This window comes from Marmota monax, unplaced genomic scaffold (genome assembly GCF_021218885.2).
Source record: "Marmota monax isolate L192 unplaced genomic scaffold, Marmota_monax_Labrador192_F-V1.1 WCK01_AAM20220418_F8-fsc00011, whole genome shotgun sequence".
NCBI classification, from domain to species: Eukaryota; Metazoa; Chordata; class Mammalia; order Rodentia; family Sciuridae; genus Marmota; species Marmota monax.
In genome coordinates, this window is record NW_026693082.1 from 12,274,679 (window position 1) to 12,301,808 (window position 27,130).

General features: G+C 35.2%; 1 protein-coding gene across 7 annotated transcripts in view; it reads right to left on the minus strand.

Moving 5' to 3' along the window:
- Positions 1-27,130, minus strand: part of Trpc4 (transient receptor potential cation channel subfamily C member 4) — a 201,760-nt gene that overhangs the window by 49,331 nt on the left and 125,299 nt on the right. For all 7 annotated transcript variants that reach the window (XM_058582545.1, XM_046454333.2, XM_046454332.2 and 4 more), the window contains exon 4: positions 1,752-2,088. In XM_058582545.1, the coding sequence (XP_058438528.1) occupies positions 1,752-2,088 (337 nt within the window). The remainder of the gene's footprint in view (positions 1-1,751; positions 2,089-27,130) is intronic.

A 27,130-nucleotide genomic window follows, 5' to 3' on the forward strand; every position in this document is an offset into this window, starting at 1 on the left:
TGCTGCAATTAAAATTTCTACAATTACATCTGTGTCTTATTTAACCATGTAGCTGTGGTTTAGATGTGCTTTCTTTCAGCCATTTTTAAGGAATATTTTATCCCAAATTTTGCATTTAGAAGGCAGCCAATGACATTTTGTAAAATTGTCAATGACTGTTTTAATTGTACAACTTATTCAAAGTTTGAAACACCTATTTTAATATTATTTATCATTTCCTATCATTATGATCATGAATGTATTTGTTTATTACTCACTTCTTCTAGTAAAATTTAAGCCTCATAAAACTAAGGGCTTTATTTTGTTGTTTTCTTTGACATTACAATCATACTGCACTGCATTTACTACAAAGAGAGTACTTAATACAATTCAATTGATTGGATTAAGACTAGAAATCTGACATCTGCTTGTGCTTTATTGCATCTATAATATTTTTCTAAACGAAATGTTCTATATTCCTTTTGGGACATTAGGATATTCATACATTCAATGCATATTACCTATAATAGAAAACTTAACCTCCTACATTTTTCTGTAAAAATTGCTTCAAAGAAATTTTCTATGAAGAAAACACGTAACAAATATATTCCTCAAGTGAGTTACTTAATTTAAGTGGAAACAGGCAGAGTAGTTTATCTACTCTGTAGATAAACTAGTTTATCTTTAATAAACTTTAACTGCAATTTCATAACTATTTTATTCAAAGGGATACTTATAGATGATCTAAAGTTTCCATCTAATCTAAATAAGATCACACTTTATGTACTTTAGATTAATTAGAATCTACTCCAAAGTTCACTTGAAGTTTCTCTAATATTTGAATTATGTAAAACATCAAATCTTGTCACTATGAACTTTACTTATTGCCATTAGAGTATCTATAATCTTTCAAATTGAAAAGTGGATATATCTCAGATTCAGACAAGTCTATTTTGTTTCTGGATTTTTCTGTTTAGAAATTCCTCAGAAACTCTAAGGTTAACCCAAATTGATCTTCTGAGAGTGCAAATCATAAAATTTGTTGTACATTTTCTAATGAGATGAATAGGATACCAGAAGGATTTAAACTGATGAGCTAACTTGAGAAAATGTTTCTCTGCTAACCACAATAGGATACAGAAAAGAACAATTAAAATGTAAATTTTAACGATGGCTACAATAACAAGGAGGAAGAAAAACAAGGTTTTCATTAAATAAGATGTTCTACCTTACTATGATTTGAAGAGGATCTAAAATAATTTTCTTTCTATTATGAGAAAACAGAAAGACGGAACATGTTCTATAATTTCATTTTCTGTTACTCTGATTGACAATAGACATTTCAAAGATGACTTAAATGGATTGATTTTATAAAATGGTTGCAGTTCTTTATGTATAGAACCACTCATTCTTTAGAGTGGTTTATACTTATCTTTTAGAAGGTATATGTACTAAGAAAATCAGAATGATTGTACACGGTCAGTGAGGAAAGTTAAAAGCTTTAAAAGACAAACAAACCCAGAGAATCATTTGTGGGGTATGAAGTCATTAAAATCTGGAATGTTAAAGCTTATGGTTACCTTTCTTTGGGGAGCAGGTCCACCACAGCTTGCAAAATATTTCTTTAGCTTTGGGCGTTAAGTCTTGGAACTACCATGGTCAGAACCTATCTTAAACATACCTATGTGCCAAACATTAATATTATTTTCTGAGCAACACAATTCCATGGCAGTAACATGTTTGTATTATATTTTCTATAGTAACACATTTACCCAGGACCCACGGTAATATCATCCACTCGACGATGGTTGGTGGTGGACCTTGCCTGTTCAAGTCTGACCTGTCGATGTGCTGAGAGGCAAGCAGCAGCAGGAACAAAAAAGTCAAATAGGAGGCTGTGTGGCAGATAAACTTGATAAATGGCTTTCTGATGAACAGTCCAAGTGGGCTTTTAGGAGCTATCAGGTAGCACACAGAGAAGACGGGAAAAAGAAGTCCTATTATGAAACATGTCACCATCTTCACTGCCCAGTGTCTTCTCCTCCAGCCCGGGAACTCATCGTACCAGCGAGATGCAAGGAGTTGTTGGCAATTGGGCTGGGCAACGAACTAAAACAGACAGAAGGAAATGAAAAAGGAAACAGAAATCAGTGCTATATATTATGGCTTGAATTCATCTGTAAGAACACAGTAATTTTGGGGGATGGAAATTCTGTCTTGAGCATATTTAGAAACATACTTTAACTTAACTTTATATTTAGGCAATTAAAGTGCCTAAAGTCATTTTATGAATAAAGCTAATTTATTGAGTATTTGTTATACCCAAGGCATATGGCTACATGTTTAACAAGACACAACCAATATCAAACTTGAAGGCCATACTTGGGAAAGTGAAATGGAACTAGGAAATAGGAATACACATAAAATATATTGATGAGTGGCCGAAGTATTTGTTTACAGAAATACACATGTACATACAAATAAGAATACTGACATGTATATGCTATAAAATAAAAATGCAAAGGTCACTATTTCTTCAATTAGCTATTTTTTGGTAATGACATTACATTTGATCTTCATTTGAATACATGACATTCTAACTTTTTTTATAATAGACATGTATTACTTTTCCATCAGAAAACCAAGTATACTTTTAATTGTGTCATGTAAATAAGAAAAATATCGATGAAAAATGTTAATCAGCAGAGTGTAAATCATCATAGCTGAATTTGATGGAAACAATCTCTAAATCCAATAAATGACCATGTCCAAACATTTCACAATTATGATATCATTTTATCCTGGCAACATATTTGAGATGTAACATGGATGTTTCTTTATTTTAAGGATAAGGATACAAGCGTTTATAAGCGGTCTCTAGATTTATCCAAGATTACATATCCAGGTCAGGCATGGTGGCTCAAGCCTGTAATCCCCTCTGCTCGGGAGGCTGAGGCAGAGGATGGTGAGTTCAAAGCCAGTCTCAGCAACATAGCGAGGAGGATCTAAGTAACTAAGTGAGACCCAGTCTCTAAATAAAATACAAAACGGGCTGAAGATATGCTCAGTTGCACCCCTGGATTCAGTCCCCAGTACCAAAAAAAAAAAAAAAAAAGAAAGTTTACATATCCAGTAATGATGGATGTTTCAATATCTGGTGCAGATTTTTTTTTTTTTTTGCATACTACCTTTCTCATTGGGACTGACACAGTAGGCAGAAAAAAAAAGTGTGGACCAGATATCATTTGTGTGATATGTAACTTTGAATATATGAATTAAGAGGAAGTTAGTTTTCTCCTCCAGGCGGAATGGCCTGGAATTGCTTACCAGTAGGCATATTTGTATAGTGGAAAAGGGAAAAGAAGGAAATTCAAAGCAAGACGTTGAGGGAGATCCACAGCCTGTACTGGTTGGAAAGTGCAGAGTGCCTTCAGGGAATGCCCATTCGTAGGAATTTAAATCCCTTGTGACTCAAGAAAGTTCTCTTGGCATCATAAGAGAGAATCTCTCTATAATAAAACTGCAGGCTGCTCTTTTCATAGTTATTGGCCCTCCCCTGAGTTCTCCTTTTTCTTCTTCATATCTTAACCCTGTGGATCCCCTTTAAGCAAGACTTTGTCCTTTCTATTTCTTGACAATATGGAAGCAAACAATCCCTCACAGACAAAAAGGATGCCTCTTCTGAGCACGAAAGAAGAAATGGGATGCTGAATTAGAAGAACAGTTTAAGAACTGAGGCATCTAATCATATGGATTAGAGGAATTGGCGCCTACGTAACTGTTTCCCTCATCCTATCTTGTGTGCCTACTCATCACGAACATGGTGGGCAAAGCCATGTGACAAAATGAATTGAGTTTATGATAACAGGGTAAGTAAATACAGATAAAATAAAATAAAATAATTTCCTCAAAACTAGGTGAGGACACCACTCTTCATTACCTTATGAGTAATTTATTTGAGTTTCAATTTCCATAGATAAAAAAATTAAATTTTATAATCAAAAGAATAGCTCTTCTTCAGACCCTACTTGCCTATTTTTTTTTCTTTTTCTTTTTATTTATTTATTTTTTTCTGGTCAAAGCCAGGCTTTTAAAAATCAAAGTAGAGTTCTTACCATATTTGTGGAGTACTGTCAAAGTGATCTAGATTAACAAGGTCTGTTTCTTTTAAGAGTTATATTTATTTTTTCCCACACAATCTTTCCAATCCTCATTTCATAAACAAATCATCATCTACCATCTTATTATTTTTTTCATTTCCCATGGGGGGAAAATGTTAACAGTATTAGAATTTAGAACAGTGTAAAGGTCTTAATAGAAGAGGGTTAAGTAAACTCCCTTAACATAAGCAGCAGTTGCTATTATCTCTCATTCACGAATTGAAGAAACAATTTACATAGTGTTTACATTGCAGTAGAAATTATAAGTAAAAATCATTTTGTGTAAACAAGAGGATATACACAAATTTTATGACAATATAACTTTTTATATAAGCGTCTTGAGTATTTACTGATTTTGGGATCCTTGGGGGGGTCCACCATAGGTGATAAAAATGATTATTTTTATATTTTGAATAATCTAATTTTAATTAATATAATATCACAAAATGAATAATTTATTTTTTCTACAAGGAAATTACATTCAGAAGATAATAACTCAAACATAAGGGGATGTCAATACAATAACTAGGTGGCTACTTGAGTTTTAATAAGCTTTATTAAAAGATAAAAATTTAATAAAGTTTTAATCAGACCTAAGAACATCTTGTCTATAAAATTTGAGAACCATCAAGAAAAGTAATTGATCAAGTTTAGAGTCTGCCTTGCACGAAGTGTCTTGTCCAACAAGTCCTCTGACACTATAGAGTTTAAACAATCATCTTCACACTCATCAAAGATCCTATTGATTTTCCTTGAATATGCATAATAAATCTGTATTTCCAAGTTAGAGCTCAAGAAATAGTTCAATGCATATTGATAGTGTATCAGACTAGTACACCATGTTTAATGTCTATATCACTAGGAAAGAAGATGATAACTAAATTCCATCTCATAGTGTTGATGAGGCAAGGGCAGGATTAAACGTCTTCAATAATTCCTGGGACTAAATTCAAAATTGTTTGAGTAACTGAGTTGGGCTGAAGAGTTACAAGAAGTTGAAAATGGCAGAGGAAAAAAAAAGCAAAAGAAAAAGTAATAAAGAAATGGAGGAGGTAATAGATTCAAGATTGAATGTGTAAAACTAGTGAACTTGACAAGTACACAAAACCCAATTAGGAGATGGGAAAGTTGAGTCAGTAGATAACACACACATTTTTCAAGTCACAAAAGGCAAAAGTTGGCACAAGCTCCACATCCATTCACCAATACCCCTTTGAAGGTGTCTATAAAAAATGCTTTCAAACTCTTAAGAAATAGGGGTTAAAAAAAAAAAATGCCCAGTATTTCTAGGTTGCCACCTAGATGCTTTCTTAAAAATGAACAGAAATGTGGAGGCAGGAAATTTTATAGCATTGAGGGAACCACCATTTGACAATTCTGGTAGGTGAACAATTGATGAGAATGGCAGATGAAAATCAGAGAGGATGGTGTGGTCCAGATCCTGGCCATCCCCCAGTGGGCTTATTCCTCAGTCTCTGATGAGCCACCTGCATTGTCTGTATGGAGGAGTAGCATGTTCAGAAAGGGCACTCCACTCTTAATTGAAGTCTTCCATAGAGATTCCTACTGAAGTTGAATTCTACTCTACTATCTTCCATCAGGGCAAGAATCCAGAAAAGAAAAGCAGACACATGGACATGAACTTTAGGTGCTCTTATGAGATAAAAGTTTATGGTCACTCTTCTTTTTCCCATCCATTTTCATATAATATTCATACTTATTGTTTCTGAGAAAATTAAATTATGTTAGAACTTATAAAATAGGAGATGCATTACATGCTTTCTTTCCACCATCAAAAGATATCAGAGAAGAGAGCTCTGTCTTTATCCTGCCAATTTACACATATTAGTAATTTAAGTGAAAGATTGTATTTGTTTCAGATGTGATCCTATAAATAGATTTTTTTTTCAACTCTAGTTTTAAGGTCACAAATAGGATAATTTTCTTTTATGTTCTCTGATTTTTTTCCTCCACAAAAAATCTTTCTGCCTTCCTGACAACAAATCTCTCTGTATACTTGACAAACAACTTTCCTGGACAAAATAACTGTTATTATAATTATCATTAATTACAATATTCGTTAATTATCTGTTCATTGAAGTTGTATTGAAATTAAGTCACTTGCAATAGACAGAGGAAGAGTTGAGTGTTTTGAACCCATCAGAGTCTACACAGTAACTGATGCCCTCCCTAGATTCCTGTATATGCTCCAACTTATTTGACAATGCGGAGGCAAGCCAAACAGTACAAGGAGGAGCCGAGGATCAGTTCCTCAAAGCTCTGCCAGTCTTTGACATCACCTTTACAAAACAGGGAAAAATCGGGACTAAAGTATCTGCTGAAAGGAAATTAGTCTTTGGTGTTGGTTTTTATTCTACCTTGTCTGATCATTACCAGGGCCTACTCATCAAACATCTGGGTGTTTCCTCCCTCCTTGCTGGTCCCTCTATGTACCTTTAATCTAGGTAATTGGTTTCTAACAAGAATAATTGAACAATAAGCTTTCCTATTTCCTTATTTTTTAAAAAACAAAATTATGTTCCTAAAAATGAAGGATGTACCATTTCCTCTTGCTCATCATCAAGGGCAGGATTTCTACTTTCCACAAGTACAAGGGTTGCTTGTTCCCATCCTGGTCCATGTGGACTTCCTGAGAGTCTCCTGAGAGAACACATATCCCTATGTGTAAGGATAGACTGAGAAGCATGGGTGGAGGGTGATGTGAAAACAAGAAATAAACTACTGTATATTAGGAAATTAGTTACTGAAATCTTAGATCTATAACCATCAGTAGGAATTCTCCAGGGAACTGCATCTAAAAAAAAATGAGTTCCAACTTACTTGCAATTCACTGATGATTTTCTTTCTTAAGGTAATTCGCTATCCTTTGGATGTGGAAATTATTTAAAAATTTGTTTTAATTAAGTTATACATGATAGTAGGATGCATTTATGCACTTTGATATATCATACATAAATGGGGTGTAAATTCTCATTTTTCTGATTGTACATGTAGAATCACATCAGTCATGCAGTCCCATATGTACATAAGGTTTCATTCTACTATCCTTCCTATCCCCATATCCTATCCCTCCCTTCACTCCCCTCTAACCAATCTAAACTAACTCTATTCTTCCCTTGTGCCCTTGCCCCCTTATTGTGAATTAGCAGCCACATATCAGAGAAAACATTCAGTCTTTGTTTTCTTGGGGATTGGCTTATTTTGTTTAACATAATATTCTCCAATTTCATCCATTTACCATCAAAGGCCATAATTTCATTCTTTAAAGCTGAGTAATATTCACTGAATATGAATATATATATATATATATATATATATGTATAAACACATTTTCTTTATCCATTCATATATTATATATTGAAGGACATCTTAGTTGGTTCCATAGTTTTGCTATTGTTAATTGAGCTGCTATGAACATTGATGTGGCTGCATCACTGTAGCATGCTGATTTTGAGTCCTTTGGGTATAAGCCGAGGAATGGGATATCTGGGTCAAATGGTGGTTTCATTCCAAGTGTCTGAGGACTCTCCATACTGCTATCTACAATGGTTGTACCAATTTGCAGTTCCACCAGTAATATATGAGTGTACCTTTCTCCTAACATCCTCGCCAATATTTATTGTTGCCTGTATTCTTAGTGATTGCTGTTTTGACTGTAGTGAGATGAAATCTTAGAATAGTTTTGATTTGAATTTCTCTAATTGCTAAAGATGTTGAACATTTTTTCATGTATTTGTTGGTCAATTGTACTTCTTCTTCTGTGAAGTGTCTGTTCAGTTCCTTAGCCCATTTTTTTGTATCAATATAGGATGTCTGATATTTTATTAAAATGTACCTTCCCATTGTATTAGTTTCCTAAGTGCTGCCATACAGAGTACCATGAAGTAGGTAACTTAACATAACATACAATTATCCTCTCATGGCTCTGGATGCTTGAAGTCTACCATAAATTTGTTGGCAGTGCCACCCTCCCTCTCAGACCCTGGGTAGAATTCCTTCTTGCCTCTCCTTCTGTCTGATGAGTGGCTGGTCAATTGCTGGCATTCCTTGCCTTGCAGCTGACCATGCCAATCTGCCTCCGTTCCCATGTGGTGTTCTCCCTGTGCACCTCACTTCACATCATCTCCTCTCTTCGTGAAACAACTCCAGCTAGATTGGAGCAAGGGCCCATCCTACTTCACCGGGACTTCACCTTCAGTAATTTCTTGTGCAGTAATCTTATTTCCAAATGAGGTCACGTTCTCCTGTGCTAGGCACTGGGATGTTAGCATATCTTTTTTTTGTAGGGCACAATTCCAATGATAATCATCATAATTACAAATTTCCTAGCAGTTGTCTAATTTTACATTTAGATTGCTATTTTCTATGGCCCAACTCTATTTCAAATACACAAAAAATTTTAAATCTCTATAAATCTCTTTTACAAACAATCTTTGTTAGATATGAGTGTTAGCTCACATCCATTTTCTTAGTGAACTCAGAAAATAATGCAGTGGTGGATTGTGGCCAAGGTTCCTCTATTCCACTCCATGTTTAATTTTCTTCCCTCTCCTGGCTCTATATTATTCTCATTTTTCTTATTCTGTCACAATAATTGATGATAAATGACAGTGAGTAAGAAACAACAAAGAAAAGTATCGATAACCTTGTGAAACAAGGAAACGCACACAAGTAGTCAACTACCCATATAATTCAATTTTAAGATTGTCTGAAAAAAAATAGTCTCCCATATCAGTCTGCTGCTACAATTAAACCTTCTTAAGGGCTCTCTGGAGACTTGCATATCTTAACTGGCATAAAACAAGCAAGGACAAGTTTGGGACAAGCAAGGAATTAATTCTTTGTCATCTGAGGAGATACAGCTTTCACATAATGGAATAAGATGAATGCTGGTCACTGGAGAAATAAGGGGCATGAGACCTTAGCCTGGTCTAGTGCTGTAACCTTAGTGAGGAACTCCGAGGATACAGGGGAAAAATGTGGATATGGATATTTTTTTTTGTGGGGGTACTAGGGGTTGAACACATCCCCAGTCCTATTTTGTATTTCATTTAGAGACAGGGTCTCACTGAGTTGCTTAGTGCCTCACCATTGCTGAGGCTGGGTTTGAACCTGTGATCCTCCTATCTCAGCTTCCTGACCTACAGGGATTACAGGTGTGCACCACTGTACCCGGCCTGGATATAGATTTTTTTTTAATGACATTTGATTTCTGATATGAGATAATCACATGTAGTAGGAATCTCTAACATAAGATAATCTTTTATAGTTTGCCTGTTTTGATAATATTCTTCAAGTTATATAATCAACATTTTTTTCTATTGAAAAATTACCACTTGAAAGTCACACAATAAGTTCATAATTTATTTGAATGATATTGCTTATCTACCCCTATGTATTATATTGATTGCTGTCAATACATTGACCCAGATGATATATAAACTTTTTTTCCATGTTTTCTTGGGCTGAGTTAAGATTTAGAAATTTCTTGGTATCAAGAAAATCATATTGTGAAACAACTTCCCTGTATTATATTATTCAACTAGACAAACACAATAACAAGAAAGCAAGCAACCAAATTGAAACAAACAAACAAACAAAAAAACTGTCCCAAGATTTTCTCAGATACCATTATACATTATAAAATGCAAACTAAAATCTGAGTAGTTAAATCAATAGTTGTTTGAACATCGGTGGGCATGTAGAGAGGAATTACAAAAGGGTAAGTAATTTTAATTATGTGATGTTTTCACAGGTGTGCACACACAAATGCCCAATTTAAGTACGTGAAGTCTATCATATGTCAAATTTACTTCAACAAAGCTAATAAAAAATAAGTCTGTCCCTATGTTGCTGGAACTACAGGTACCTTAACGATAGTCCACCTTCATTCTGTTACAAATTGTATCAAACCAGCCTCTCATTTTCTCCTGTTTTTACCTCCTTCAATATCATTCCTTAGTTTAAATTATTTTGGGATATCATCATAATATAACCCAAGATAGTATTTCAGATCTAAGCCAAGAAAATTAAGTCTATTTTCTGCTCAAGTCTATTAGCTTCTACATTCCTCTCTTTCTAATCTACACATTGCACTGTTGAGATGTCTTTTGAAATGCTGATTGTATTTCATCTCTTTCTGAGATAGAGACCCAGATTTACACAAGGCATTGAAAGCCCTTAGGATTTTTCTTCTTTCTTTTTGCCACTATCTTCCTTCCTTCCTGACTTTTGTATTTATACTTCAGACTTGCAAAACCCTGAGAGTGCTCTAACCAGGCTAGGGACCTTTCTTACTGTGGTGGGTTTGAATATGTTGATATTTTTGTCTGGAATCCTTCGTGTTTTCTTTTGTCATGGTGAATCCCTAGCTATCTTTCAATCAGCTGCTTATTCTAATTCAACTTGGATTCAATTGTTCTTTCTTTTTTCAGTGCTTATTTTGTACATTGAACATACATGTAAAATTACCTCTATCCTCCATGTCTCCTGCATTTTAATTATGGATTGCAGTGAACTCCTTGGGAAAAGTCTGCTGTTTTTCATCACTTGATCCCTACCACCACTGCCTGGCACAGAGACATAAATGAATGCTTACTCAGTTGAATCAACTGCTGAACATAGCAGAGGTTTATGGGATCACGAAGGTACTAGTGGCTTATGCCAGTTCCAGAGAAAAGTCTGGTTGAAGTCATTAACCTTAAAAACAAATAGAAGAACAAATTTGTATTCTTACACCTATTTCCAGAAAATACACATTTAAGGATTTTTCCCTTTCCTTAACATAACATGAAATAGTCCAGGCAGCTTCCTAGGAGATCTACGGTGGTACTTGAGTGTAGGGTAATTAGACTGTTTTAATCCAGGTGAGAAGTCAGTGCTCAGAATCCAATAAAAAACAAATTTATAAAGAGAATAAAAACAGTATTTCAAGTAATGGCCAAATGCAATGGTTTATATTGTATTTCCCAAAACCTCATGCTAAAGGCCTGTGGCACTATTGGGAAATGGGGAACCTTTAAGGGGTGGGGCCTAGTGGAAGGAAGTCAGGTCACTGGTCAAGCCCTTGAAGAGGATCTTCTGTGTCTTTACTTCCCGGCTGCTCTGAGGTGAATAGGTCACCTTGGCCATGTACTCCCACTATGGTTTTGCCTCAACACAGGCTCAGATACCGTGGAATCAACCATGAATTGAAACATCTGACATCATAAACCAGAATGAACCTTTCTTCCTTTTAAGTTAATTTCCTTAGACATTTTTCTACTGCAATGAAAAGCCAGCTAACATACCAAGGAAATGCATTTCAGGGAAATTTCAGTGTTTCAATGCTACAAGAATTGATGACAAATTAGTAAGTCCTGGAAATGGCAAATGTGGGCTCCATACTCTTTAATCCTCTTGATGTTGTTCTGAAAAAAAAAGATGCTAATGAAATTCTATTCTGTAGCTTGCTGTTTTGTGTAAATAGAGCTAAGTTTGTCTAATGGAAAATGTAATTTAAAAAGATAAACCAGTACTAAATAAATTGTTTCCTTGAATAAACTACTGATGATGTCCAAACATTGAGAATAAAATACCAATATTGAAATTTTATGCAAGAAAATATTAATATCAAAAACTCATATAAAAGAACTGAGATTATTTTTAGATCTTAGTCTTTAAAGAGAGAATGTGTAATGTTTAATACTCATATGAAATTGAAACACTTTAAAAACACATTCAAATATAGTTTGCTTTTGTTATTATGAATGTATACAACTGAACATACAGATAAATTAAATCAGCTTGTGTTTTTTGACTTGAAACTTTCAATATGCAATATCACTCTGTTCCGAAAAGTAAATGTATCCCCCAAATCATTATACCAAAGTATAAGCTTCTATAATACTATGTGATTGTAAATTTGAGACTATCTCTAAAGGGCTTACAATAATCATCTTTAAATATCACAAGGCATCAGCAGATTACTTAAGAGTTAGTTATGCATATAAAATTTAATTACAAAGTCTCAGGTAAATTCTAAAATAATCCTAGTGTATAGAAAGAGTTCAGTTTGTATAGTTTCCTGTACCAGCACCACTATCCATTGCAACTCTCCCCTTGCCACAGGCAAGTAGGCCAAAGATACCATCCTGCTACCTGGGGTACTCAAAATTGCTTCTTTACTTTCCTGGAAGTAAAACTAAAATTATCCCTCTAGAAATACTTATATTAGCTAGGAATAGCCCAATTATGAGATGAAAGAATTCCTACAAAATCATAGTCTATTCATTGTAACCTTTCATTTGCATATAAGAAATTATAAAAGATAGTAAATGTCAGAAAGTTAGGTCCCAGGGCAAAAGGAACTACTACTTTTGTCCCTGGGCCATTCCTATCATCCTACCTCAGACTTTGGTTTGATCTCTTGATCTATATTGACCGGGGAGAGGAAGAATGAGCTATCATGTCCTGCTCTACCACGTCAGCACCCCTCTATCCTAATATAGGAATTATATTTATTAGTCCAAACAGATAACTACTACATCTGATAGTAAATAAAGTTAATGATATTAGCAGTATTAAAGGTCATCATTATAAGAATCTCACCCCCCCCCCTTTTTTTTGTACCTAGTCTTTCAGTGGAAGTAACTGAAAGCTATAAGGAGTTTGCAAATGCTCAAGAATTTCTTGCTAAATTCTTCTCTGGTGGTGGAAAGTCCACTTGATAGCAAGCAGAACAAATCTGCTTCATATCATCCAGACATATTATTGCTAACCGTGAGTAACTATTTAACTACCTCCAAACATTTATAATGTGAGTTTTGGTGCATCATAGGTAAGAGAAATGTAGTCAAAATATTTACTTACATTTCTCGTAGGAAAATTATACTTTATCCAAAGCATTGTTGAAAGACCAAGACACTTTGAACATTTTTCCTTTTATTAAATTCAGTAAGACCATGATACATATCGTAGAAACTTCTATAGATACCTCAAACTAAGATCCTAAAGCAATGCAAATTTACAATAGGGATTTCATGAGTATGCTATGTCATTAACATAAGTCAAATATGCTTGTGTCTTAGCACAATGTAGAATTTATTGAATAACAATAAATTCACATGCTACACCACTTTTAGCAGCTATAATTCTGGAATCTGTTGTGTCACATGATAGTCATAGACCAGTCAATCACGGGTTCTTTTATTCTAAACTTTTTAAATTTTTTGTTTGTTCTTTTTAGTTATGCATGACAATAAAATGTATTTTGACATATTATATATAAATGGAGTATTACTTCCCATTTTCTTTTATTGACATGTGGCATTACACTGGTCATGTGTTCATATATGAACATAGGAAAGTTATGTCTGATTCATTCTACTTTCTTTCCCATTCACATCTCCTCCCATTCTACCCACTCCCCCTTGTCCAATCTTCCCTACCCCCCACCAATTTTGAGTCAGCACCTACCTACATTCAGAGAACTTTTGGCCTTTAGATTTTGGGGATTGACTTATTTCAATTAGCATGATAGTCTCTAGTTCCACCTGGTTACTGGCAAATGCCATAATTTCATTCTTCTTTATGCCCAAGTAATATTCTGTTGTGTGTACATACCACATTTTCTTTATCCATTCATCAATTGAAGGTTCCTAGGTTGGTTCCATTGTGAATTATGCTGAATTATGCTGAATTATCAGCCACCAGTTATCACCAATTTTTGGTGGCTCGCACGGGGAGCGACTGAGGGTAAGTGAACTGCTCGCCCCTGAGGGCAGGGCGAGAGGATGGGTAGCCATTTTAAGATTCTTCTTTTGTTATTTTGTTTCACTTTTGTTTTAAGTTGCCTGTCCCTGGAGATGTGTAAGATGGAAGAAAAACCGCTCACATTTGAGGAACAGATAGGGAGAAAGGACGGATGGACATTTCAGGAGGCTATTATAATGATTTTGTGTTGTTCCAATTTTGTTTCACTCAGTTTCAGTTTTGTTAGGCGTTATCTTGTTGGGTTGTATTATAGTAGAAATACGGGATCAGAAATTAGTAAAAAACAAACTGAAAGAGTGTTAAGTAAATTGTTAGAGGAAGGAGGCATCTCAGTAAAATCAAGAACAATCAGGGCATACGTTGATACAATACAAAAATGTAGCCCATGGCTTTTTAAGGAGGAGTTGTTAAATATATCACAATGGAACCATCATGGTGAAGATTTAAAAAGAGTAGAAAAGAAAAGCCCAGGGACTCTGCCAGTTGGCACATTGCCATTGTGGACATTCGTATCTTGTTTGCTTAGTCCAAAGCCTTCAGTTCAGACAATGGTAGAGGAAGGAGAAGACATAATGATTCAAGTAAAAGAGAAGGTCTCTCAAGTTAGTCAGACAGAGGAAAAGATTCAAGTAAAAGAGAAGGCCTCTCAAGCTAGTCAGACAGAGAAAGAAAGTGTAAAACAGAAAAAGCCATCAGGGGGAAAGTTACAACAGGAGACTGCTACTAACACCTTTCTATCACCAGAGGGTGTAAGTGTCCAACCAACAGCACCACCTCTACAGGAGACTGCTACTAACACCTTTCTATCACCAGAGGGCGTAAGTGTCCAACTAACAGCGCCACCTCCATATGCTGGGAGGCCCCCAACCCCCGCAGTTGATAGTTGGGATCCTGAGACAAGGTCTCAAATATTAACATGCCCTGTATTTGAGGCAGGAGGGCAGCGATTTTACCAAGTTTTAAATTTCAAAACAGTGAAGCAGCTAAAAGAGGCTGTAACAACCTATGGTCCTCAAGCACCCTTCACTGTAAGCTTGGTCGAATCCATTAACAACTTGAACATGACGCCAGCAGATTGGGCTAACATGTGTAAAGCTGTGCTAAATGGAGGACAATACCTGTTATGGAAGGTTGCCAATGAGGAATTTTGCAAGGAGACGGCTAGGCGAAATGCAGCAGCTGGTTATCCTCAGAGAAATCTAGATATGTTGTTAGGAAAGGGACCTTATGAGGATCAGCAGCAACAAATTGCATATGATCCTGGCGTATACGCACAAATTGCTGCAGATGCAATTAAGGCATGGAAGACTTTACAAGGACATGGAGGTTTACAAGGTCAATTATCTAAGGTACTACAAGGAGCTAATGAACCTTATGCTGAATTTGTAGATAGGCTTATTCAAACAGCTACCAGAGTTTTTGGGAATACAGAACAAGCAATGCCATTACTAAAACACCTGGCTTATGAGCAAGCGAATCGTTGGTGCAGAGATATCATTAGACCATGGAAACATGAAGATTTAAACACATATATTAAATTATGTAGAGACATTAATGAACAAGAGCAAGTTGTGGCAGCTGCAGTAAAACAGGCTTTAGATGCCAGAGACATTAATGAACAAGGGCAAATTGTGGCAGCTGCAGTAAAACAGGCTTGTGAGCTGATGATTGGCTCACAGCGGCCCCAGCAACATCTAGCTGATTGGCTCCTCGGCCCCAAATTACGGCTATTTGTGAATTATGCTGCTATAAACATTGATGTGGACACAGCACTATAGTATGCAGATTTTAAGTACTGTGAGTAATAATGAGGAGTGGGATAACTGGATCAAACGGTGCTTTCATTCCAAGTTTTCTGAGGAATCTCCATAATGCTTTCCAGAGTGGTTTATAGAAGAAGAAATATGATCGGTCAACAAATATATGAAAAAAAATGTTCAACATCACTAGCAATTAGAGAAATGCAAATTAAAACTTAGTGAGATTCCATCTCACTCCAGTCAGAATGGCAATTATCAAGAATACAATTAACAAGGGCTGGGGACATAGCTTAGTTGGTAAAGTGCTTGCCTTGCATGCACAAGGCCCCAGCACAAAAAAACAAAACAAAACAAAAAAACCCCCCAAAACAATAAATGTTGGTGAGGAGGTGAGGTTAAAGGTACACTAAAGGAACACTAAATGTACACTCATACATTGCTGGTGGGACTGCAAATTAGTGCAACTACTCTGGAAAGCAGTATGAAAATTTTTCTTTTATTCTTAATAACTAATATTTATAACAGTCAAGTCATACATCACACTTTACACAGTGATATGTGTGTGTGTGTGTGTATATATATATATATATATATATATATATATATATATATATATCTTACAATAAGGTAAAGAAAGTTTTAAGGCAGCCACAGATGTTCAATAAGCTGAACTGAGAGCAAAGACAGAGCAGATCAATACAAAGAGTCACTGCAGGTTCCTAATCAAAGAACATTAGGAACCAGCAGAAGAACTTCAGGGTGGAGAGCTGTCAGAATGCAAAACTTATCAATAGCCAGGGTCCTGACAGAAGGCAGTTTTAGAGTGTAAGTTTGAAGTGTCAGTTTGGGTGACACTCACTTGTGAGCTCAGAGTGGGCTGTGCATGCTCATCTTGGGCAGGAGAAACTGTGCTGTGCTAAACCCAAAGGGACACAACTGGAGATATGTCACTGTGGTGATTTTCCCGGGTAAGGTTTGTGATGAGTGACTAGGTACCAGGGTCAGGGTGCTGCTGCCATGTCCATTATTGGGGTGCTCCTCCTATTATGGGTCTCAATGAGGCAGTTGCTTCATTTGGTGGTCAGGTGTGTTTGATAAACACAGGGGCCTGGTTTTTCTGATATGGAGTTGATATGCCCAGGCATCCATGTGCTTCTGATTAAATCGATAAGTTCACAGGTGATTTTTAGCATGATTAATTTATTTATCATTTTGTGCCTTCTGATTGTGCTAGGCAGATGGCACTTGTTTACTTATACAAACAAGATATAGAGTCACTCCACATCATGACTTGTACTCAGAATGGAGTAACTCATGGCAAACTACTCCTTCATAAAGTAGAGTAACTCAGGGTTAGGCAAGGGAGTATGTTCATACTAACTCCTAAACTTTAAGAACAGTAGAAGTCTATAAAATATATATTATTTAAATTAAGTCCCAAATTTGAGTAGATAATTTATTCAGTTACTTTAAAGTTATTCAGTTAGTTGAAAGTGGAAAAGTTATAACCCCAAAGAATGGCAAAGAAATTTCTCTTTTCTTTTTCCAAATAAGTAAATGGCATCTAAGTAGTTTTCACCATCTTATCAGGTTAAAGAGGGATTTGTCATGTAGCAAGGGGTAGAGGACCCTTTGTGACATATTTCCATGGGGACATATTCTTGTTGTTTTGTTTTTTCAACCATGTCTGCATAAGTTCATCTTCCCAGGGATGAAATGTCCACCTGTAACTGGAGCTAAGTTCAAGAGAGAATTTTGGATGTGTGGAGTCAGAAAAACACGGGGGAGGAGGAGTCACAGTCAAGCCATTTCTTCAAGAGTCTTGCAATACTGGTTGACCAAGAGCTGACCAATAACTGATGTTTAAAGATTGAGAATAATTTTCAAGTTGAGGATTTGGAACATTTACTTGTTATCTAAGAAGTGGATAACTTCTAATACCAAATCTTATCAGCATCCAGATTTCTGATAGATAAGAAGAAAATTAAAAGAAAAATAAAAATTAAAAAACATAATAAGACTCTGTCAATCATATTAGAAAGATATTAAATGAGCACAAAATATCCATAGCCCTGTCATTGTAGAGAGTATGGAATTAACATTTAACAACAATGTTATGCATAGTCAATTACAATTACAGAATTACAAATGAAACAGAGAAAGAAAAATTTAGTATGTGAAATTACTATAGGATGAGAAGTTATATTTCATCATTCAACTTTCCTCCTTCCAAACATACATTCCAAGCTCCAGTGATTCCTTCCTCTAAATCTTTCCTACCCCCAACTCAACTGATCCAGTCTCTGCTCTCTTCTTTTTCTCTGGCCAGTTCTTATACTGAGAAAACCTTCATGAATCCCTCCTTAGAGTGGTGGGTTTTCTCTATATGTGCTTTGGTCACGACATCATCATTTATAATATATACCATTGTAGTTAACTATGTAAATATTTATCTCTGTATATCTCCATATAGGTTTTGATATTATTTATCTTCAAGAATTTCTGATACAAGGACCTCTGAGAAATACTTTTTTTATAGTCAATGAATAATTATATGAATGGCAATGATAGAAAGATAAACTTCTGCTATTAAACATTGCAAGTAGGCAATTATATGACAATACTGCTGCTCATAATACATAGAGGATAGAGGAGGAGGTTGAGTATAAACAAAGGGCTGGAGAAAAAGACAGAAGCACAAGTGATAAGACATTCTTTCTAAAATAATAAAAATATATGGTACATTATTATACACACACACACACACACACTTTAACCAGCTTTACTACTGTATCTGAAGCACTAGGAAGAAAATTATTTTCTTAGTAAATAAACATGACCATGATACAGGAAGAGGGAACTACTTGTCTTCATTCTATTCCAAATGAATTACTGATTTCTAATGCTTGCTAGATTATTATATTCCTACTTTCCTGGTGTCTGTAAATATCCCCCGGCCTATGCATAACTTCCACATGGCTGTGACTGTTTTAGAAGGCATAAAATAAGCCAAAAACTTTGTAAAATTTTATTTTGGGCTACCAGTCTTTATTTTAGAGAGACTTGTTTATTGACATCTTTCTCATTTTGAGAGGGTGTCACTACTTCTAGCCCATAGACCAAGTACAGTATATCATGAAATTTTGTCATTCTTGCTTTTCAGGTATGATGAATCCCATAGCTTTGGTATGGAAATTATTGACTTTGATATAGAAATTACTGACTTTTTCCTCATAAAGTCTCAACTTAGAAATATGAAGTATCTACCTAACACTCTATACATCCCTTTGTTTTAAAAAACCAGCTGAAGACTGACCTTTAGGCCCTTTATATTTTATCTATAGGTTTTTCAATTAGTAAAAAAATGAAATAAATGAAGGTAAATAACTTTCAAGAGCAAGGCAGAATATTACTTTTACATGAAGGTACTTTATTAAAAAGTGTAATTCAATTATCTGTATCATGATATAAATATGTAGTTTAGATATTTTATCTTACAACAGGAAAAAGTAGGTTTTGTACTCTAAAATGAGTTTTTATTTAAAAATCATTTTTACAAAATAACCATGATATGAAGTCTTCTGTTGTCAATATAAGAATTCCCATATAATAGTTCTAAAAGTTCACACTAAATTGGCTCCAATAAAATGTATAACCTGTCTTCTCTTAAAAGATTTGTTTTTCTTCTAGAGGTCTGTTATTGCTGCCCATTTTGTAAACTTGCTTTTCTTTGCCTTGTGCAAATTCATAAATTCAATGTTATGCTGATTATTTTAATATCATTGCAATGGATGATCATAGTAACAGTTATTTCAAACAGGACAGTTTTGCAAGTATATAAGTGTAAAAGAAACAGCAGATTTCAAAGCGTTTATAACATATGCAATGATAGTTTTTGGAGAACTATTAAGTACAATGCAAATGTTGTCAGGGCAATAAAATGCTAACCTTATTCAATTTAAAGTAATTGATTAATCTGTTATGAAATGAACAAATCCCTGTTTTTAAAGGTTTCTAAATTTTATAACATTTAATGCTTTTTTTAAAAAAAATTTATTCCCCTAAGGAACAGATCTCCAGAAAAAAAATAAATAAGTGACACAAAAGTCAGTAAATTAAAAATCTACTTTGTATTTATCTATAATTTAAATACAAAGTATCTTTGCAACATGTAACAAACCTACTTCAAAAAGAAACTGGTAATTTTTAAAGAGATTTAAGATGAGTAGCTTCCTGAATTTCTTTACATTTACTTTAACTTAAAACTGTCTTGCTTACCTTGTCCAATAAAATACATTTAATTTCCTCAGTATGAAGCAATGCTGTCCCAAGAACATAAGATGTGTGCCATATGTGTAATTTTAAATTTCCAAATATGCACATTTCAAAAGGGAAAAAGAACCAGGTATATTCAATTTAATAATAGATCTTCTTTAATCCAACATTTTAAAAATTGTATTATTTTAAGATGTGAATAATATAAATATATGTGTTGAGATATTGGTTCTTTCCTCCTCCCCTTCCTCCTCCTCCTCCTTCTCCTCCTCCTTTTACTTTCTCTTTTTTTGGCACTGAGCCTTTGAAATCTGATGTCTACTTTACACTTACAACATGCCTCAACTTGGAAAAATGGCATTTCAAAGGCAGAATTCCCTCATGCAGCCAGTAGCCACTGTATTTTACAAAACAGCTCAAGTGTTATTCCGGTCATAGAAGGGTTATCTTCTGAAATTTCAAAAGAAATCTCTAAGAGTGTCTGAGGACTGAATGCAGAGAACAGCAACTTTTTTGTTATTGTTTCAGTGGCTATTAATAGAAGGTCTCTTCCACAAGAGAGGGATTATCCCAATTTACCTGTTTTTCCTCCAAATATCAACAGACAGGTAAACCACTGTGTTTAAAGGTCTCCGGGTTTCTTCCCTCCATCCCCCATGCTATTAGTGCAGGGGATTTGCATTCTTCTTTCTCCTCTATAGTGCCCATTATTTGGAGCATACAAGGGAAGATTAAATAATGGGATCTATAAGATTTTAGAAATGAGGCATCCAGTGAAGTCTTCTGTTTTCAGATGTACTTTGGAAACAGATTATCTTTCCTGAACAATGAGACCTGCTCCCCTGAATTTTTAATTGTTACTCAGCCAATAAGCTCTCAGTGTTGCAGACCATTTCTCAGTTCCTATGTTGAAATATAAATGGCCCTGAGTGGCTTACTCTATCAGTTGATGACATCTTTATATGTAATATTTTTGAACAGGAAATCAGATTACTTTCCTCCTTGCTAAGATTATCTTAAAGAGCATGGGAGAGCTGTTCAGTTTTGATCTGGGAGTGTTTCATCAGTGGACTGACCTGAGAGAGGTTCTGCTGAAGGGGGCTCTGAGAACTTAATAGGCTGGAACAGATACGGGTGGAGATGGACTCAAGGTTGGAATGGACAGGGAGGGAGCAAACATATGGCCTACATGTTAGCAAGCATTTCAGATGCTTGGGATCTCAAAATTGCAAATTCCTTGCTTATTATTTATTTGCTTTTATTTCTTAGAAGAGAAAGAAGTGCATGAGGTTTATTTTCAACATTGAAGATATACATGATTGGAAAAGTGAAATAAAGAAAACAGACATTTATACATGCACACTTTGTTAGTTTTACTGATTGTCTTTCGTAGAAAGTTAGAGATGGAAGGTGTGACAAAAATCATCAACCTCATCTCTTCATATAATCTGGAAATTGAAGTACACAGAGGTCAGGTGGGTTTTTTAGGGGCACAAAAGAAGAAACAGCAGCAGAGTGGTCTACAGATTGAATGCTTATAGGACTGTGGGGTGAAAGACAGGTGTTTAGGATTGAAGTCAGTCCTAAAATGAAGTCACCTAAAATGAAGTTCTTATTCCTTCTGGTATTGTTTTATAATTTCTATATTTGTTTTCATAATGCAATTACTTTTTATTTTGTCTCTCTTGCTAGACTGCAAGTCACACAGGGCAGAAGCTTTATTTGTTGCAGAGCTACGATCTAAATTCAGTCATCACAGCTTTTGGGAAATAGCAATACTACTCAAATGGCCATGTACCATCTTGAATTATTTTATGAAGATAATAAAAGGCATAAAATAAATGAACCTACTTTAATCAAGTTCTAAAGACTGCAGAAAATCAAAGTTAAATATTCAGTTCCAAAATATCAGTTGCTTATTCAACAGGGCTTTTCTTTTCTTTCTCCTGATATTTGGGTTCCCTGAGATTGTTGCAGATCATTTCTCATGATCCAAATAAGGAATGAAGTCCATTTAAAGAGGAATGAGTATCTCCCCTTACCATCTCCCCAGCCCCTCAAAAATACTTAAGTGCTTTGTAGTTTAGATTTCTCAAAATTTCTGTGCAGGGAAAAAAAAATTAGAAGGTCAAGTACAGGAATCATTTATTGAATCTAAGGATGAATGGAGCAAATTATCCTACTAAAAGAGAAGTGTGCGTAGGAAGAGAAGACCATGCACCTACTGAGCAAGAAGTGGCCATATTAAGTGGGCGTCTGTGCCTTCCTCATTTAACTTTAAATTCTCCATTGGAAGTGTCCCTCTGTGCATCTCCTTCTTTCCTCTTCACTTTCAAACAATAATTGAAAAAGATGACTTCTCTTACATCTTAGATTTCTTCACTCTGAATTCTTATTACTATAACTCAAGCTTCCATCATTTCTTAACTGACATACTTGATCATACTTGATTTGTTCCCACTGTGTTCTTAACACAGCATCTGAATTGATCTTTCAAACAGAAATCTCAACATGTAACTTCCCTGAATAAAGCCGATTAAAAGTTTGTGCAATTTTTCAGATAAAAACTGGAACTTTTAAGGAGGACATGGCCTGATCTGACCCTACCTACCATTCTCCAGGGTTAGCTCACAGCCTGGCCCTGTTGCTATTGTTCTTTGGCTTCAGCCACACTGGCCTCATCCACAGCTCACAGTTTTGTCAATTCATTCTGTGACCCCCTCACTACTCCTTTTCCTGTTTATCTCCCATTTCATCAGTTAGTCTTCCTAGAACATCTATATGAGCTCTTATTCCTTCTGGTATTGTTTTGTAATTTCTATATTGTCTTCATAATGCAATTGCGTTTTATTTTGTCCCTCTTGCTAGACTGCAAGTCACACAGGGCAGAAGCTTTACTTGTTATACCTCTGCATTACCAATAGCTACGAATGCCTTGCACATATGCACACATATTTATTCAGTAAAATATAAGTAAATGTGTGTATGTGTGGATGAATAAACGGATGAAAACAATGAAATTCTTTTGGAGGGGGGATGGTTAAAGAGGATGAAACTCAGAGGCACTTGACCACTGAGCCACATCCCCAGTCTTATTTTGTATTTTATTTAGAGACAGGGTCTGACTGAGTTGCTTGGCACCTCACATTTTCTGAGGCTGACTTTGAACTTGTGATTTTCCTGTCTCAGCCTCCTGAGTCACTGGGATTACAGGTGTGCGCCACGACGCCCTGCTAGCAGTGAAATTCTTACTTCTCTCCTAAAATAGTACACAGTGTCTTGAAGAATTTGCAGGTATCTCATGGCCTAAATAGAGCTGGAAGCACTTGTCTAGGCTTAACTTCCAGATGTATCAACTTTTTCTGGCATCTCACCTGCAGATAACTGGTAGATATAGTATGCACTACCTGAAATTGGGAAAGCCATGAGTAACCTGCTATTTGCAGGCTAGATATGCACTTCACCTATGCCAGTATACAGATTTATAAGGAAAAAAAATGGCTTGGGGTGAATGGCAGCAATAAATAAATAAATAAATAAAAGAACTTCACTTTCACAGAGAAAATAATAAGGTCTCATATGAAGAGTACAGTTTTCTAGAGCCAGAATAACCTGTCTTTGAAATGCAGATTTTAAAAAGATCTATACTTTTTTAATTTTTTTGAATAATAAAATGAGGTAATTATGAAGTGCTTATCAGAGTACCAGGTGCAAAAAAATTATTATTAGTTTCTTTCTTTTCTTCCATCTATCATAAGGCACCTACCTGCAATGGGCATTGCTGAAGGCATTTTGCAAATACTTCTATATTTGCTTACAACTCTGTGGTGAGAAAAGTAAGCTCACTAAGTTAAAAAATGTGTTGCTTTCTCCAGACATTGCGTCTGACCTCATAAGAAGTTACTAAACAATGGATCCTGACATGATAGACTGTTTTGTCAAAAAAGAGACTTGAGAAATCTGCCAGTTGAAATGTAATCTTGTGTCATCATGCAAATTGGCGTATACTAAAAATCATCCATCTCTCCTCTTCTGTAATTGTGCATGGAGGTTTAAATTTCTGGCCAGGAACTATTGCTACCAATCTATGACAGGGACAGAAAAGTGACTTAGAGGAGCCCCGAGAATGTGCCTCAGTGGCCTACTCCATCTCAGGAGTCAAGGTGTGCCTAAGGCTTCCTTCCTTCTTCTTAGGAGCCTGTGGGCTTGATAAAACTTTTCTAGAATTAAACTTGTTGTTTCTGGGTGTTTGGGTGTATTTTAACAGCCTCAGAGGAAGACAAAAACATACTTTATTTTCTAGCTACACATCAAAGGAAGAAAATAAATATTGTAAAACATATATATTTTTCTCCCTAGCAGGGAATACTTTCTGGAATCGCTGTGACTCTTCACATATTTTCTTGGATGGGGTAATGCTTGGGCCACAATTCACCCTTAGAGACCTCAAAAGATTCTAAGTACAAAGGATATGAGACTTGCAAGTAGGAAGTTGAACTAATTCATTATGATCGGGTAACTTCTTGAGGAAAGAGAAAAAGAATTAGGAAAAAAAAAGTAAACAGGTGAATGTCTTGGAGTAAAGGATGGCCTTCCGGTACATTTCTATCTTGCTACCAATCGTTTATAAAAAAAGCCTCTCCTTATTAATTTAAAATACTTGCAAATATAACGTTGAGTTAGTCATTACAAATGAATTAACCTTAAAACTACTTATCAGAATTAACATGTCTATTTTATACATTTATGATATCTCCTGAAAAGATCACTGGCTTTGAGTTTCTTGTCAGCTTCTGCATAGGAAAACCTCAAAAAGCTGAGTTATTCTTTTTCAGAAATGTTTGAAACAAGATCCAACTCTGAAACTACATCCTGACTTCAGGAAGTGGTTAAGACCCGGGGGCAACGATTGCTCCGAAGACTTGTGAGACATTGCTGAGGAAATATGAAGGTTGATTCTTAAATATTTTTGACAGAAAATGTCAGATAAACAGATCTTAAAAAAACACAATCTTTCTACTCAAGAGCTATTTTTAATCATTACAAGTCTCAACAAACATGGTATTTTTAAACTAGGAAGCTGGAAAAAAAATTTTTATTTTTAAATTGTCCTTTGTGGGTTTATTTTCCTCATAGCTGCTTCTCTTGGGTACATCTGAGTTTTGTTAAGTGTTGTTTCTAGGTTGATAAAGATTGAGAAGTGTGGTAGGGAGATGGTGAAATACCCTCACAGGGGCATACACACTCACACACACACTCTGATCTGGAGACACAGAGACAATGTCATCACACGTGTGTGGAGAGCAATATCAAGAGAACTGAGGCCACCCTCAGTAAGTAAGTTGATAATAACTTACTTCAACGGCAATATTTCATATTTAAAATGTTTTTAAGGGAACCATAAGACAGAGAAAACTAGATTCAAAGACAATTTTCAAAAATTATTAATATTATTATTGTCATCAATAATTACCTTGATTGAGAAATTTAATACATTTTACACTGGAATTTTTCACAAAAAGTGAATAGTGAATCCATACATATTTCAGGAAAAAGCTTTAAAACTACTAAAACAGAACAGGGCACAGTTAGAACTTAATTATTTGTTTTAGAAACTCAGTATTTAAATCCACATTTTAAGTGTTACCAATTCCTTAATAATATCCTATATTAAAATACATTGCAGTAGTTCAGATTTAACATGTCACATGTAAAATATCAAATTCAAAATATCACTTACATAAATAATCACAAACACTTGAAGAAATAATTTCTAAACATGTGATTAGTACTCTAGGAAAAAGAAGGGTTGATATCCTTATGTCTTCTTGGTGTTAATATTCTGAGCTATTGTTTTCCAATATGTTCATTTCAGTCAAAGGACAATAGGAAAACTATAGAATGTTCATTTTGATTAATTTGACAATCATGTATTAACCATCTGTCAGGTTCCAGATGTGTTCTGACACTTTAGATTTGGCAATAAACAAAAGAGAACAAAACAAAAACACAAAACACTGTCTTCATGTAGTTTGAATTCTAATTGAAGGACCTAAGCAATAAAACAAAACAAAATAAAATAAAAACAACACATAACACATCTGTATGTTGTATAGTTAAAAAAAATTGTGAGACCTATATGTACAAACCTGCTGGGCACTTCCAGGTCTTTGGCTACACTCAAAGTAAACCATTGAGAACCATTATAACGTTTAAGGCAGAGAACTGCATGTATGTGACTTGTGCTTCACTTCAGAGTTAGAGACAGACCCAAGAGCTATTAGATAAATCCAATGTTGATTACTAGACATTTGGCATATAGATATAAAATTCTCATGATAGCCTCCCATGTTTGTGATGTTGACATTTACTGAGTAACTGTAGACTATATTTAGTAAGCTATATAGACTTAATTTAGGAAATTAACCTTGTAGTTGATATTCCACAGATGGATGATTGGTAGGAACAAAGATGGACATAGGTTTATCTGACATACTGACAAGAATATTAACAATGGGGGGCTTGGACTTACACTGAATAAGAGTCTGTGATTAAATCAGAGTTCAGAGGAAGTTTATCACGTCTAATTTCTTTGTCAATTTTGATGAGACTGAGAAATTTCCTTATGAACCACTATGGGCTGTACTATGTCAGCGCCAAACCCCTGTAACCTCAGAACATGATTGTAGTTGGAGATAGGGCTGTCATAGAGGCAACTGAGTTAAATGAAGTAGAGAGAAAAGATCATGTGAAAGCCACAGGCAGAGTCAGTTACTTGTAAGTCAAGAAGAGAAATCTCAGAGATTTCAACTATGATATCTGTCATGAAAATCCTGGGCAGACCAACAATTGAACAGTCTGATCCCCCCAAAATAACAACTACAATTTTAGATAAAGTAAAATGAAAAACTACACTATAATTCTGAAAATGAATAAAAACACTCCGTAAAAGAGCCAACACTTGGAAGAAAGGACTAGGACAGATTATTTAAATGTTGGTTGTTTGTATGTAGCTCTTATCCTGAAAACAGATTACCACCATGGTGCAAAATATAGTAGTGAGTGAAAATTCTGAAAATCTGAAATACTCTGGCCTACAGAAATAGAAGACAGTATTTAGGGCAACCAGAGCCGCTGGAAAGTGTAGAGAGGCTTCCATGAAGAGACAAGATACTCAAATTC